At 36.6% G+C, this 13,607-nt stretch overlaps 1 protein-coding gene across 1 annotated transcript; it reads right to left on the bottom strand.

Annotated features, from left to right (window-relative positions):
* Positions 1-5,208: 5,208 nt before the first annotated feature.
* LOC126724944 (uncharacterized) lies at positions 5,209-12,830 on the bottom strand. Its single transcript, XM_050429365.1, has 5 exons — positions 12,336-12,830; positions 11,508-12,034; positions 8,161-8,567; positions 7,707-7,790; positions 5,209-5,759 (listed from the first exon to the last, which is right to left on the bottom strand). Exons 2-5 carry the CDS (start codon positions 11,940-11,942, stop codon positions 5,546-5,548), a joined length of 1,140 nt encoding a protein of 379 aa, XP_050285322.1. The 5' UTR covers positions 11,943-12,034; positions 12,336-12,830; the 3' UTR covers positions 5,209-5,545.
* Between the last annotated feature and the right edge of the window lie 777 nt (positions 12,831-13,607).

Raw genomic sequence — 13,607 nt, 5'->3', positions numbered from 1 at the left:
CTATGTTTCTAATGCTTTTCTAGTCTTCTGACTCCTTAGTGATCATCTTAATTTAGACACTTAATGGGAAAGTACAAAGAAAACCTGATTGGTGAAGACATTTTCAACCCCAAACTTTTATAAATGTGCATTTTATATGTGAGGCTGAGTTTTGTTTGAAATTGTTTGGGTATATAGGTTTATGAAAATATAAAGCTTAAAGTCTCACATTCAACTAATGTGTTCGATCCAATGATAAATTAACTGTAAAAAACCAAAATAGACAAAAACCTCAAAGACCATACTCAAATGAATTCTCATTTAAGATGGATTTCTCTATCTTGCTGAGCTCGATGCTTCAATAATCGCTGAGAAGTCTTATAGCTTGTTTGGGATCGTTGTTTAAACAACGGTTTTCACTGTTTAAACAGCAATAACACTTCTCATACATCTATAAAATTCAAATACATTTTTCCACAATACTGAAAACTGAACAACAATACTTAAACACTGCTGCCAAACAGGATCTTAGTCACAAAGGCCAGAAGGTTTTGTAACATTATATAGTTCTTTAGCAGTGGCTGTAGTTGTAATAGGTTTGGAAACAAATTTGTGTAGTATGATGCTATATTACAATCAAATACAGAATGGTAAGGATCAAATTAAGACACAAAAGACAAAGCTGAACAATTTTTGGGACTCACAGTTAAAAGATGAACACTTTACTTTGTTTTTAGTCTATTGTAGGAAAAGTGATATTTTGTGCCGTCGTACCCTTCTCCCATCTTCGTAGCACCAATAGGTGGTTATCAAAACAACATGGTCCATTCTCGATCAGCCACTTGAGTTGGGACTCCATAGCGAACTTGAATTGGAGGATATCCTCTCCCACTTTTACGATTCTGATATCATTTCCCATTCTCCATATCAATCGCAAAAGATTTTTTGCTGCTTGGAGATTGAGGGGTTTATCGCTCAGAAAGTGACCTAGAACACTTAGAGAGCATTCCTCTAGAATCTGGTTTCATTTGCTTCCACGAATGGTTATGTCTGATGTCTCCTCTTCAATCAAGTAGACTTTTTGTAGTCTGGCGATGAAGTCTGGATCCATTTGCATGCACTACCAAGAGAGTGGGTAAGGAGTGCTCACCCTATGTGTGAAGAAAGGCTCCTAACGTGAGGAGAAAAAAAAATTATTACACAAATTTATTAGGATTTAATGAGTAATGTAAGGATTCATTAAATCCTTCCCACCTCTTCCCCCAGCTTCCCTCATCCAAACACATTACACATTAGTAACAATTTAAAAAAGAAAAAGGAAAAGAAAATAAACACTCATCTTTTTTAGCCTTTAAAAAAGCCTCATCTAGTTGTATTTTTGATTTTTTATAGAGGTTTATGGAAAATGGAAGGGGGTATTTTCGTAAGCCCGACATTTCATCCAATTTCCGTTGAAGATCCATGTCCGGAAAAGCCACAAGATTTTCCAAAAATCAAAAACCTCTTCTCTCTCTCCCTCTCTCTCTCTCTCTTTCTCTCAAACAAAGCTATATATACAGTATACCATCAACATTGAGTTCTCTCTAGTTGCTAATTGAGGCGGTGAAGGTTTCCTCATCCACCAGGTAATATTAATATAGTTTGTTGTTGTTTAAAAACTTTAATTTGATTTCAAATATTCTCATTTGCTTGTAACCTAAATGAATGTTTTTTTTTTTTTGGTTAATTAAAGCAAAGCTAGGATTTAAAAAAAAAAATTATATTAATATTTGGTAACCGACATGGATACGTCAGTGGTAATAGTCGGTGGCTTTGGCTATATAAGAGGATGACAATCTCTTAAAAAAGTTGTAATCTTTAGAATTTTTTTTTTTTTTTTAATTTTTAGTAAAGAAGGTAGAATAGAAAGATAAACCCTCCAATTGATTTAATGATGGAGACTAGAAAAGGAAGAAGAAGAAGGAGTAGTGTAATCTCATACGAGAATTCGGACGTCAAAACACAAAAGAGGATGAGGACGACCACGGCCACTAATGATCTCCCAATAATTCTAGTGTTAGAAATATTGCATCGGCTGGATTTGAAATCCGCAACGCGATGCAAGTCTATGTTAAAGGAATGGTGCTCTGTTATCACTGATCCTTTTTTCGCTCGATGCTTTGTTTCTTACAACAGCAAGGATGGAGCCAGACTTTGAACCTAGGGACGACAAGCCTAATGTAAGCTTATCGAATTTTATCATGTTCATTAACATCATAATCTCATATTTGCAAATGCAATCCGAAATCACACTACAATATATAAACTAATACCAATTTCATTGTTGGTGATTTTTCAAGATTTATTTTAGGATTTTCAAAAATTAGAACATCAACACTAGAGGTTAGCAACACTCATCATCATTATTAGTTTATGAATTATTTACAACTTTTCTTTAAATAATGCTAGGGACACCCAAATCCACAACATTCCCCACGAAATTAATCCCAAACAAAAACCCAAATAAACATGCCCACAGAACATAACAAATTTAATGTTAATAATTTATTGATAATAAAGTCACAACAATATTAATATTAACAATTCATTACAAAACATTAAATAAACAACTTTTCTATTGTCCTAAGACCACAAAAGTCAAACAAACAACCAATTTCTTTTTCTTTCTTATTTGTCTTTAGAGCACTAGCCAGTACTCTAGTCCACTCACGATGGCCACACGTTTGTTTTTATTAAAAACTTTTTCTTTTCTTTTTTGGTCTAAATACTAGAGGCCACACCTTTATACTTGAATATTGATAAATATCAGTTACTACCCACGTGACTACTAGTTCTATACTTTGTCACAATATACAAGCAGAGAGAGAAGCAAGAGCTGGGAGACGGAGACTGGGTTTCATAAATTTTTTTTTTTTAAAAGAAGGGCAGAGCAGCTAGAGTCTCTTCCTCACACAACACATCGTAGAGAGAGGACTGTGGTTTGTTTTTCTGGTTTTAAGGTTTTGTCTAAAGGTTTTTCTATTATTCTTGGGGCAATTGGGCAAAAAGGAAGGCCAATCATTTTTTTTTTTTTTTTTGTTGTTTCATGGGGTAATTTGTAAATATTTTAGAGGGGCCGCCGCGGGGGGGGGGGGGGGGGGGGTGGGGGGGGGGGGGGGGGCTAAGTGTATATATTTTGGAGTCAGATATTAAAATTGTCTATATATATATATATATACATGCATAAATCAAATTTCCAAAAAAATTCAAAGCATAGCTCGCAATAGTGGATCATCATCATCGGCCCTTTACTTGCTTACTGTTATTTTATGCCTCTTTGGATATGTAATATAAGGGAAAATTATAGAATACTCAATAGTACAAAAAATGGATATTCTCTCCTTTTACATGTATAGTAAATCTCACAATAAATTTAATTAGTGATATTACTATCATGTGAGAAGATAGAATAAACAATTATTGTACTATCAGAGTATTCTATAATTATATGTATTATGAGATGCTTTGCCCTAACTTTGTTACGGTTGGGAAAGATCAATGCACAATAACGAAAAATGTGGTATATTTATAACTTTATATGACTTCTGTGATATCAATTATATTTATCTTGCAAGAACATATACTTTTAACATTTTATTTCTCTTGTACATGCACACAATTGCTAGAAGATCAACTGAACTGAAGCAACCATCATTTGAGAAAACACATGTAATTGGATTAGGTTGATCTGACCAATATATTTTTCAAGGTGCAGTCCCTATTTCATGCCCACGTGTCTCTAGCTAAGGAATAGTAAACCTTTCATTTTGATATACCTTTCTCTAGTCCTAGGTTCTTGCTTGACACACACTTCTTTGAAGTTACACTAAAACAAGAAAAATGGAGTCATAGTCTGAGAATTGACCCAAAAAAAAAAATAGTGAAATTGTGTTCATTAAAAACATTCAATTCTAGTCAATTCTATGTAAAGTAGTTAAAAATAAGGTTAAATGGCATATTTGGTCATGATCCTTTCATATTTGTTTCAAGATCATCCTTATACTTGGAGATGTTCCCAAAAAAAATGCTCTAACCGTCATCCAATGGTTGAAAAAGTCTTATGTTACAAATAGAATTCATGAAATCAAAAGTCACTTTGATGATGTAGAGCCTATAGTGAGGTATGAAATATTCCGTTTTGTCATATAAGTGATAATAAAGTGGGAGACAAGTGTCTTCCACCAAAAGTAACAAGTTACAAATTCGAGTCTGAGAATCAATCTCTTTAATAAATTGGGGGTAAAACTACTTACCATAACCTTTTCCAGATCTCGCAAAAGTAGAAGTTTTGTACACTTGATACAACATGGGTTACGGTAAAAACCATTTTAAAATAATTTTGAGAATATAGAAACAAAAGTGAAATATTTTGGAGTGTGTAAAGAAAATTTTGAAACAAAAGTCAAAAAGTTGAGTACCAAATATATAACCAAAAACTAAACCAGGACAATTTAGAAAACAAAGAAATTGAATTTGGTCTCAAGAAGTTCCAAGCACAAATTGAAGATTTAATATTTGCTTACACAGGCGCTCCAATTTCTCCTTAATGGAAAAGAATACACATTTTGTGTCACGAATGTAGCCCTCCACCAAGCATTCCTGAGGAAGGCCTTGCCCAATGCAAGCACTGTTGCCTTTCCTGGTGTGGGAATACGTCTAGTTTGTGCTGAATATTGGTTAGGGGCGCCATTGCCATTAGCTCTTGACATCTTTTGAGTAGTTGTGCCAAGAAGATGAAATTTGAGATTGATAAGAACTTAGGGAGACTTGTCAATCATAAAAATGGAGTCATTACTATGATAAAAAGTCAACGCCAAGTTGGTATACCAAAAACAAGAAGTTGTAAAGAAATAATAGTCTGAGAATTGGAAGTAGACTGATTTTAAAGACAGTACTAGTGGCTGGGATGATTTTCTTGTTCCCAAAAAATAAAACAAACGTTATTAATTTATTTGAACCATGTTATTTTCTTCTTCATTTTTATAGTAATTGGGTTGTCAAATGTTCTCTTATTTGAGTGACACTAGTTGGTCAATGGAGACAAGGTTTCAGATTGGCAATTTTGGCTAAATGGATGGAAAAAGCTGAGCAACAGCTTTAATAACAGCACCCAAACCAGGCACAAAGACATGCAAATCATTTATTACTCATGAAATGGTTTGCAAGAGAAAAATGATAAAGTGAGTAAAATGATAGTCAAAAGGATATTAAAATGAAGAATATTCAAGACTCAGAATGCCAGTAATTGGAACAAAATATTAGTCAAAAGGATACCGATCTACTACATGAGATTCCAACTTCCTTTGCTTCTTGTACTAAACTACTCATTCTTATTCCACAATGAAAGTGTGCATGATCTATACAAAACCATTTGATCAAGGACCCGGATTTCTAGTCACTCTGTCTAACAAAAGCAGTTTCTCGTCATTTTGCAAGACATCAAACTGCACAAACTCTGTCAATTCTACTCCAAAAAAAAAATCAATATGCAACAGCAGTCCTGTTTTACAGAAAGAAACTGAGGTTGCTAGCCCAATGTCCACATATAAACCTGGCCCAAACAAGTGGCTCCTGCAAGCATGCCAACAGTTGAAGGGTGTGCATCAAACCTGCGTGGAACTGCTGACATGTGTGGGCTTTGTAGAGTGAATATTGTTTTTTCAAGAGTTAGGGAGATAACATCAACTCCTCTTTTCATATTGCCAATGAAGATGTGTGAATCATCCCGATCCCATATTGCTCTGCTCCCAAAAAAAAAAAAAAAAAAGTTTTAATGACAATCTTATTTTCGTGATTGCAAGATATTGTATTTATATAATGACATCAGACCACAGTACTGTCCAACTTATCCTATTCACATTTTATCTTTTTATGTGTTCTTTTAAAGGGTGGGTTTTTATTGTGGTTGGGAAGGAAAAAGAGGAGAAGGAGAGAGAGAGAGGGGGGGGGGGGGGGGGGGTGTTGTTGTGTGACTACAGTCCATCTTTTTCAGATGGTTGATATCATCCCTCCTATCCAAGAATCTGCTTAAGAGAATGAATCGACCAAACTTGATTAAAATTTGGCATCCTGATGTCTCTTTGGCTGGACAACTCTGACCCTGATGGAGGGATTGTATGTGATGCTGGGAGCGGCATTAATGCTAGAGATTCTAGTGTTATCTATAATGGCCATTGGTGCTGATTCAAGTTAAAGTGTATCAGGTAAACCTGGAAGAGGCATTCTATAGAATGGACTGGATTGTTGCAAACTCCAGTATGTTCAATTTTGCAGAAACCTGGGAAGCTATCAGATCAAGGCCGCCAGTTGTTGATTGGTGGAGGATAGTTAGGCATATTTCTACTACCCCAAGGCATGCATTCACCTGTTGGTTGTCGCCGATAATTAGATTGACTACCCATGCCAGACTTGAATTGTTGGTATCAATGTGTCATCTTGCATGTATTTTGTAGACGGTATAGAAAAAGATGGGAGAACTTGAATTTTAAGTGCTGTTGTCCCATGAGAGTGGCATCAGATTGAGATATTGTATTGGATTAGATTAAGGAGGCAGTGCTGGTCTAAAATCCTATAATGGAGTGTCAAGGCTTTGAAGGGGAAGGGTCTCAATTCAAATCTGTGATTTGCAAGATGCATGGGCATCTGCAATTTATCACATATGACTGCAAAGAAATTACAGAGAGTTTAATTGTCTCATAAGTCTGAGTGCAAAATTCAGGCAATCAAGTGGGATGTGAAATCTAGAGTTGATTGCTGCAGGAGGTTTAAATACTTTGCAGAACAGAATCCTCTGCAATCTCTGGGGTATCTCTTGCTCAGTGTCAACTGGTGGAAAGAAGAACTAATGTTTAGGAGCCTGGGCTCCTGGTTAGAACTTGGTAAATTGTTTTGTTTGTTGTTTGAGTTCTTGTGTTGCAGTCTTAGCAGCTGGTTCAGTTAGATTTTTGCAGAATTTGGGCACAGACTGTTGAGCTTAATAAGGTTTGCCAATTATTATTATTATGGGCACAGACTGTTGAGCTTAATAAGGTTTGCTGATTATTGTTTGAGTTCTTGTGTTGCAGTCTTAGCAGCTGGTTCAGTTAGATTTTTGCAGAATTTGGGCACAGACTGTTGAGCTTAATAAGGTTTGCTGATTATTATTATTATAGGCACAGACTGTTGAGCTTAATAAGGTTTGCTGATTATTATTATTATTATTATTATTGACTGTTGAGCTTAATAAGGTTTGCTGATTATTGTTTGAGTTCTTGTGTTGCAGTCTTAGCAGCTGGTTCAGTTAGATTTTTGCAGAATTTGGGCACAGACTGTTGAGCTTAATAAGGTTTGCTGATTATTATTATTATGGGCACAGACTGTTGAGCTTAATAAGGTTTGCTGATTATAATAATAATAATAATAATATCCAAGGTCCATGTTCTTCAATAGAATCCGTTCTTTGGTATCGAAACCATTTCTAAAGGAAAACATTAGAAATAAAATTAAGTACCATTATTTTGATGACAACATGGCATCAGTTTCTTCAATAATTAAGTGGTCAAGCAAAATTTAGAACCAGCAAAAGGTTGTTATTAAGGAACTAAACAAACCTTAATAGAGAATGATTGTCATATTTGCCATAGAACATCAAGCAGATAGTTCAACAATAAAAGATACATCAGCATTTGATAATCTGCAAAAATTTGTACCTGAAGCCGCTCAGATTATCATGCTTAATCATTGAAGTGTGGTCAAAATTTACTCCAGTCCCTATACCAACTGTGTTGTCCATGCTACATGAAGACAATTGAAAATTAATTCCTAGAATTAAAATCATATACAGTTCTATCCAAACCAGCCCTGCTTATACACCATACTTTGGCTTTTAACAAGATAACTAATATAACCTATATATGCAATTAGGGTGTTAAAAAACAAGAATTTGAATGTGTGTATGCCTAAAACAGGAAGTTGATTAGAAGCCAGAAACAGGAGTCAACTTTATACATCAAATTTTGAACTAATTGTAAAATCATATAAACAAGAATAGATTACATAATCTTAAGTGTACTCAAATAGTATCAAGCAAACTACCACATATACTTCTAACCGGTCGCAAGATATTCAATCTGAAAATCAAAGTTTTAATACAACCCTACATACCTTGTTGTTGCGTGGGAGCTTCCAGAGGGTGAGAAGTAAGCAGACTGCACGGCCCTTTTGTGGCTTACTTTCATCAGAGTTTTGGGTTGATCTACATTAATACTTCTCAAATCCCATACGCAGGCAGTTCCATCGGAGGAACTAGTAGCCATGATTTTATAGTTTTCGGAGTTAAAATCAATGGAGTTAATCCTATGTTCATGCAAATTCCATTGGGTTGGGCATTTTCCAATCCTCTCATCCCAGATATTCAAACCTCCATGACCCTCACTAAAATATAAGCACTTGACATCATCTGATCGTTGAGAAGCAGAATATATAGAATCATCACTTGAATGCGCCAAATCAAAAACCTCCTTCTCAGCATCCATCAATCGGATAAATCCCAAATAACAACTAGTAAAGATCTGCACTTAAATCCACAATTATGAATTTCTTTTTTTGATCAATAAGTAAAGTTTTCATTGAACAGAAAAAGAGAGGGGGGGGGGGGGGGACATATCAGCAGAGACACATGATATCTAAGAAGGACACCAAATCAGAACCACAATCCTTTGAAGGAGAAGAAGCCCGGGTTCTAGATGAACAGGTTGCTCACTAATTGCTATTTGAGCTAGGAAACCGAAAAATCTGTCTTCAAAAATGTGAGAATTCCTCTCTCCAAATAAGCCACATCAAGCAAGATGGAATTGCATTCCAAATAGACAACCTGCTCTTTTTAGCAGAAAGACCAGCCAACATAGCAACAAATCCAAAATCCTTCTAGGCATCACCCAATTCACACCCAGCCCACATGAAAGCCCCATAATTCTCTAGCTACCCTACATAAAGAAAGAAACCCAAGGTGGAGATTTAGCTCTCCAAACAGCTCACCAGGGGAAGGAAAAATCCCCACCTGTTCGCAAGACACTATAATAAATGCTAACTTTGAAGCCCCTAACCTTAGACAAAATCCAAATCATCCTGCCAAGAGCCTTGTAGCTCAATTGATACCTCCTGGTCTTTCTAACGGAAACTTTTAGGGTTCAAATCCCCCCTCCCTCATTGTAACTATCATATTATCAAAAAAAAAAAAAAAAAAAAAAACTCCAAATCATCCTATCCTCCTAATGCCAATAGATCCAAAGTACAAATCATCCAAAAGGGAATCCATAGATTCCAATTCCCAATCATGTGCTGCTCGAGTAAAAGATGGATGCCAATGACTAAAACCATCAGACAATTAAATAATTAGCCATCGTGGCTGCTTTATCTCTATCAATTTGAAATGATTCAAAATACTGATCCCTGAAAGGTTCAGCTCCACACCAATGATCGTGCCAAAACTTAACTCTAACCCCTGTGCCTACCTCATATTTCACATATTTAGAAAACATTCTCATCCCTTGCTTATATACTTCCAAAGACTCACTCCATAGGTCCCTCTCACAAAAGCTGTGCAGTAGCCACCCCATGTGAGAGCCCATACAGGTAGCAATTGCCCACCAAAAAAAGATTTGTCTCCACTCCGAAATTCCATAGCCATTTCCCTAACAAGGCTTGGTTGAAGATCATCACGACTAATCCCCACTCCTCCCTCTTAAAGGAGATAACACATGAATCCCAATTAACAAGATGAAATTTAAATTCATCCACCACACATCCCATAGGAAATCCCTCTGAATTTCTCCAAATGATATGCCACACTAGCCATCAAGGGAACTAGCACATAAAATATTTAGGGGATTGGAAAGCGTACTTTAAAAATAAAGCCCTCCCCCTTTCGAAAGATAAATCCTCTTCCACCCTACCAATTGCTTCTCCATACATTCAAGAATATGTGCCAAATAGCTAACACTTTAAAATGAGCTCCTAAATAGAAGCCCAAATGTTTCAAAGGTAGGTTCAAAACTTTACAACCAATAATATCAGCTAGAGCACCCACATCCTCTATCTTTCCCATTGAGACCATTAGGATTTGCCCAAATTTATTTTCAACCCAGAGACTCTTTCCGAAAAGCAAAAGGGTACAAAAAAGATAACTCTTTAGAACTGGTGCATCACACATAATGAGTGTAACATCTATGAATAGTTAATGAGAAATCATCATCGTATCAATGTTCGCTTAACTGAGAACCCGAATAAATGGCCACCTTCCTCTGACCTGGAGAGCATTCTACTCAGTGCTTCCACTACAAAAACAAAAAGAAGTGGAGATAGCGGATCCCCTTGCTGGAAACCCCTAGTGCTTGCAAAAAAGCCACTCAAAGTTCCATTCACAACCACCAAAAACCGAACAGAAGAAATGCAGGAAGACATACACTTCAACCACTGTTCCCCAAACCCACATCTCCGCTATATAAGAAGAAAATACCAATTCACATGATCCCACGCTTTTCCTAAGTCAATTTTACAAAGTTCCCCAAGAACTTTTTCTTGAAGCCTACTATCCAAGTATTCATTTGCAATCAAAACAGAATCAAGGATTCAAAATTCAACAATTCTGAATCAGCTGTCATCATATGAATATATGAAACTCAACATGTTTCAAATATTTCTAGGGTGTAAGAGCATGTAACCAGGAAGACACAGCTAGAGTCAAATGACATTTTACAAGAGCCAGACCAAGCAATTATATTGTCCTGCCCAAAGCAGACAACTCAACATGAAGATAGAGTCATACAGACCAAGCAAAGTCATGTGCATTCTTTTATTCCAATTCAATGGAACCAAGGTATCCTAGACATGTACAACCTCATTAACTGAAATGTTACCCATATTCAATAAAGGAAAAAAAACAATGAAATGCTGATTCATAACAATTTCAGGAGGGTGGTTGAGGGAAGCATATATCAGCTTCAACAAATGTTGGTCATTAACTTATCTAACTGATGTTCATTCTAACATTAGTCTACAGATCAAATCAATGTGCATTAGTCTATGACAAAAAAAAATATACAGTGCAAGTTCAAGCAACAACTTCAACAAAAATTTAAAGTTCACATTAAAAGGATCAGCATTATTACCTAATGATTAATCTATACCTAATCGTTGACATATCTGATAAAGAAATGGTTCTGGTACGCACCAATTCACTTCTAACCATAGTAATGCATAAGTAAACGAATCAGTAGAGTCCTTTCCATTTCCAAATTCCGTAACAGAAATTCTTATTTTACTTGTAAAAAACTAAGCATCTATCTCAACCTACATCTTGGGTGTATCTTAGTGACTTCATAAGTAAAACACATTTAAGGTCCAAACACAAACAAATGCACGTGGTTCATAATTTTTACAGCTAATTGACATGATAAACAATAGCAAACATTTAAGTAGTATAAAAGCAATCTTTGAAACCAAATTATAACCTTTGAAAAGGAATGTTGATGAATTGAAATTCCGGAAATGACACCGTGATGTGGGTCATACAGATGAAGCCCATCGTCTTCTTCTTCATCATCTATACTAGAATCAACATCCCAAAAGCCAACATTCCCAAAATTGTTCCCAACCACAATATTCTCCAGCACAACTCTTGCAACACTCTCCGGATTCAGACTCAAAGAATTCAATTCCAAACTACTCCCAGTCCCACTTTCACACACACCCTTTATCGAATCCCCACCATTAAACCCAAACTCCTCATGGGGTTTCTTCAAAAAACCGCGAATTCTTTCCATTAGTAGTTTATCAGAGGCGATTCCTCGATAAGCATCTCTCCTAGAAAGAGGCCCCAAATCAAGCATTGGCGAAGTGTTGGAATTGGATTGGGAAATTGCTTTGACAGTGTCATCTGAAGGCATTCCCTGAGCGCGTAAAGACCTTCGGGTTTCGATTGGGGTTTGAGTTATGGGTTTCTTCTTCTCTGGCCTCACTTTGTACTATTTGGTTCCAACTTTGCCACAAGAAAAACAAACAAAATTGAGAAATGGGTTTTGTAAATTAAGTGAAAACAATGATGGGTTTTGGTTTTTTTGGATGAATTGTTACAAAGACAAACAAAAATGAGAAATGGGTTTTGTAAATTAAGCCAAAACAATGATGGGTTTTGGTATTTTTGGATGAATTATTACAAAGACAAATAAAAAATAAGAAATGGGTTTTGTATTTTAAGTGAAAACAATGATGGATTTTGGTTTTCCATGGAAGGTGAAATTTAGAGAGAGAGAGAGAGAGAGAGAGAGAGAGAGAAAGACCTTTGGCGCTTTGAAGAGGCGGTGGAGAGCTCAGTAGCTTTGGAGTGGACTTTAAGGGCGGCCATCATTTCGTCGTTGCGGCGAATGTTGTCAAGGCGCTTCCGCTCGTACTCTATCAATTTCTGAGAGGACGCCATTGGAGAGTTCTTCAAAGTTCAAACCCAAAGAGGCTCACTGTTTCTGATAGAGCTAGGGGTTATTTGGCGGGAATGAAAAATATTAGAAAAAGAGTATTTTTACACAACTCGGGCTTTTATTGGTTTTCATGGCCTTGGAGTATGTCACGGTGCCTTGAGGATATCCCAAATTTCAGGCTTCTCTTACAACTACTTCTCTGATCCTGTTTGGGAGTTCAAGGACTTTGATAAAGATAAAGGAGGAGAAGGAGGTAAATGGTGCTTGGATCGCTGGGGGATTGAGATTGAAGACTGGGTTGGGATTAAACCCTCGGTTATTTAGGAATGATGATGGCATCTCAGGGAAGGACCGCCCATTCAGAGATCGGTTAATAGCCACATCTTCAGCCAAGATTAGTGGTACCCCACCCCCCGCAATTCCTTTTTTGCCCTTTACTGAAGGACTAAAGCTTGGTCCTGGGCTTCCAGGCCCAACATGAGTCTCATTTGAGCTCTGGCCCAAACGTGTAGTCTTTCACTCCTTATTGAGATGGATTGCACCTCATTTGAAATTTGGGTCCGGTTAGAAATACTAAATGATTATATTGTATTTTTCAAATAATAGAATATACATAAGTGCATTTATATAGAAGGTAGAGTGTGCAGTACAAGTAAGTGTACTATACAAGTAAATAAGGTGGGCCTAAAGCCCACATATCCTAATACACGTTAACAGCCCCCCTCAAACTCAAGGTGGATGTGAGACTAACTTGAGGTTGTCAACCAAAGTGTGAAGACGTCTCTTAGGATGTGACTTGGTGAAGATATCTGCAAGTTGATCTTTAGAAGAAACTGAGATCAGTTGGAGAGCACCATGGACAAGATGATAACGGATAAAATGACAATTGATCTCGATGTATTTAGTCTGTTCATGGAAGACATCATTGTGAGCAATATGAGTGGCACTCTGGTTGTCACAATAAAGAGGAGTAGCAGAGGATGTGGATACACCTAAGTCTTTGAGAAGCCACCGTAGCCAAAGGAGCTCAGATGTGGCATCAGCAAGGGCACGATATTTTGCTCCAGTACTGGAGCGGGCCACATGAGTTTGTTTCTTGTTTCGCCAAGAAATCAGAGAAGAACCAAGAAGAAAGCA

Source organism: Quercus robur, chromosome 5 (assembly GCF_932294415.1).
Source record: "Quercus robur chromosome 5, dhQueRobu3.1, whole genome shotgun sequence".
Lineage (NCBI taxonomy): Eukaryota > Viridiplantae > Streptophyta > Magnoliopsida > Fagales > Fagaceae > Quercus > Quercus robur.
Note: the sequence above shows the minus strand (reverse complement) of the source record. Positions and strands in the feature narration are given on the sequence as shown.

Excerpts from the sequence above, each read along its gene's own strand:
- LOC126724944 (XM_050429365.1), bottom strand. The coding sequence starts at position 11,942 with ATGCCTTCAGATGACACTGTCAAAGCAATTTCCCAATCCAATTCCAAC. Across the intron at positions 8,568-11,507 it reads ATCAACATTCCTTTTCAAAG|ATCTTTACTAGTTGTTATTT; the intron begins GTTATAATTTGG and ends ATTTAAGTGCAG. Across the intron at positions 7,791-8,160 it reads AGCTCCCACGCAACAACAAG|CATGGACAACACAGTTGGTA; the intron begins GTATGTAGGGTT and ends GTCTTCATGTAG.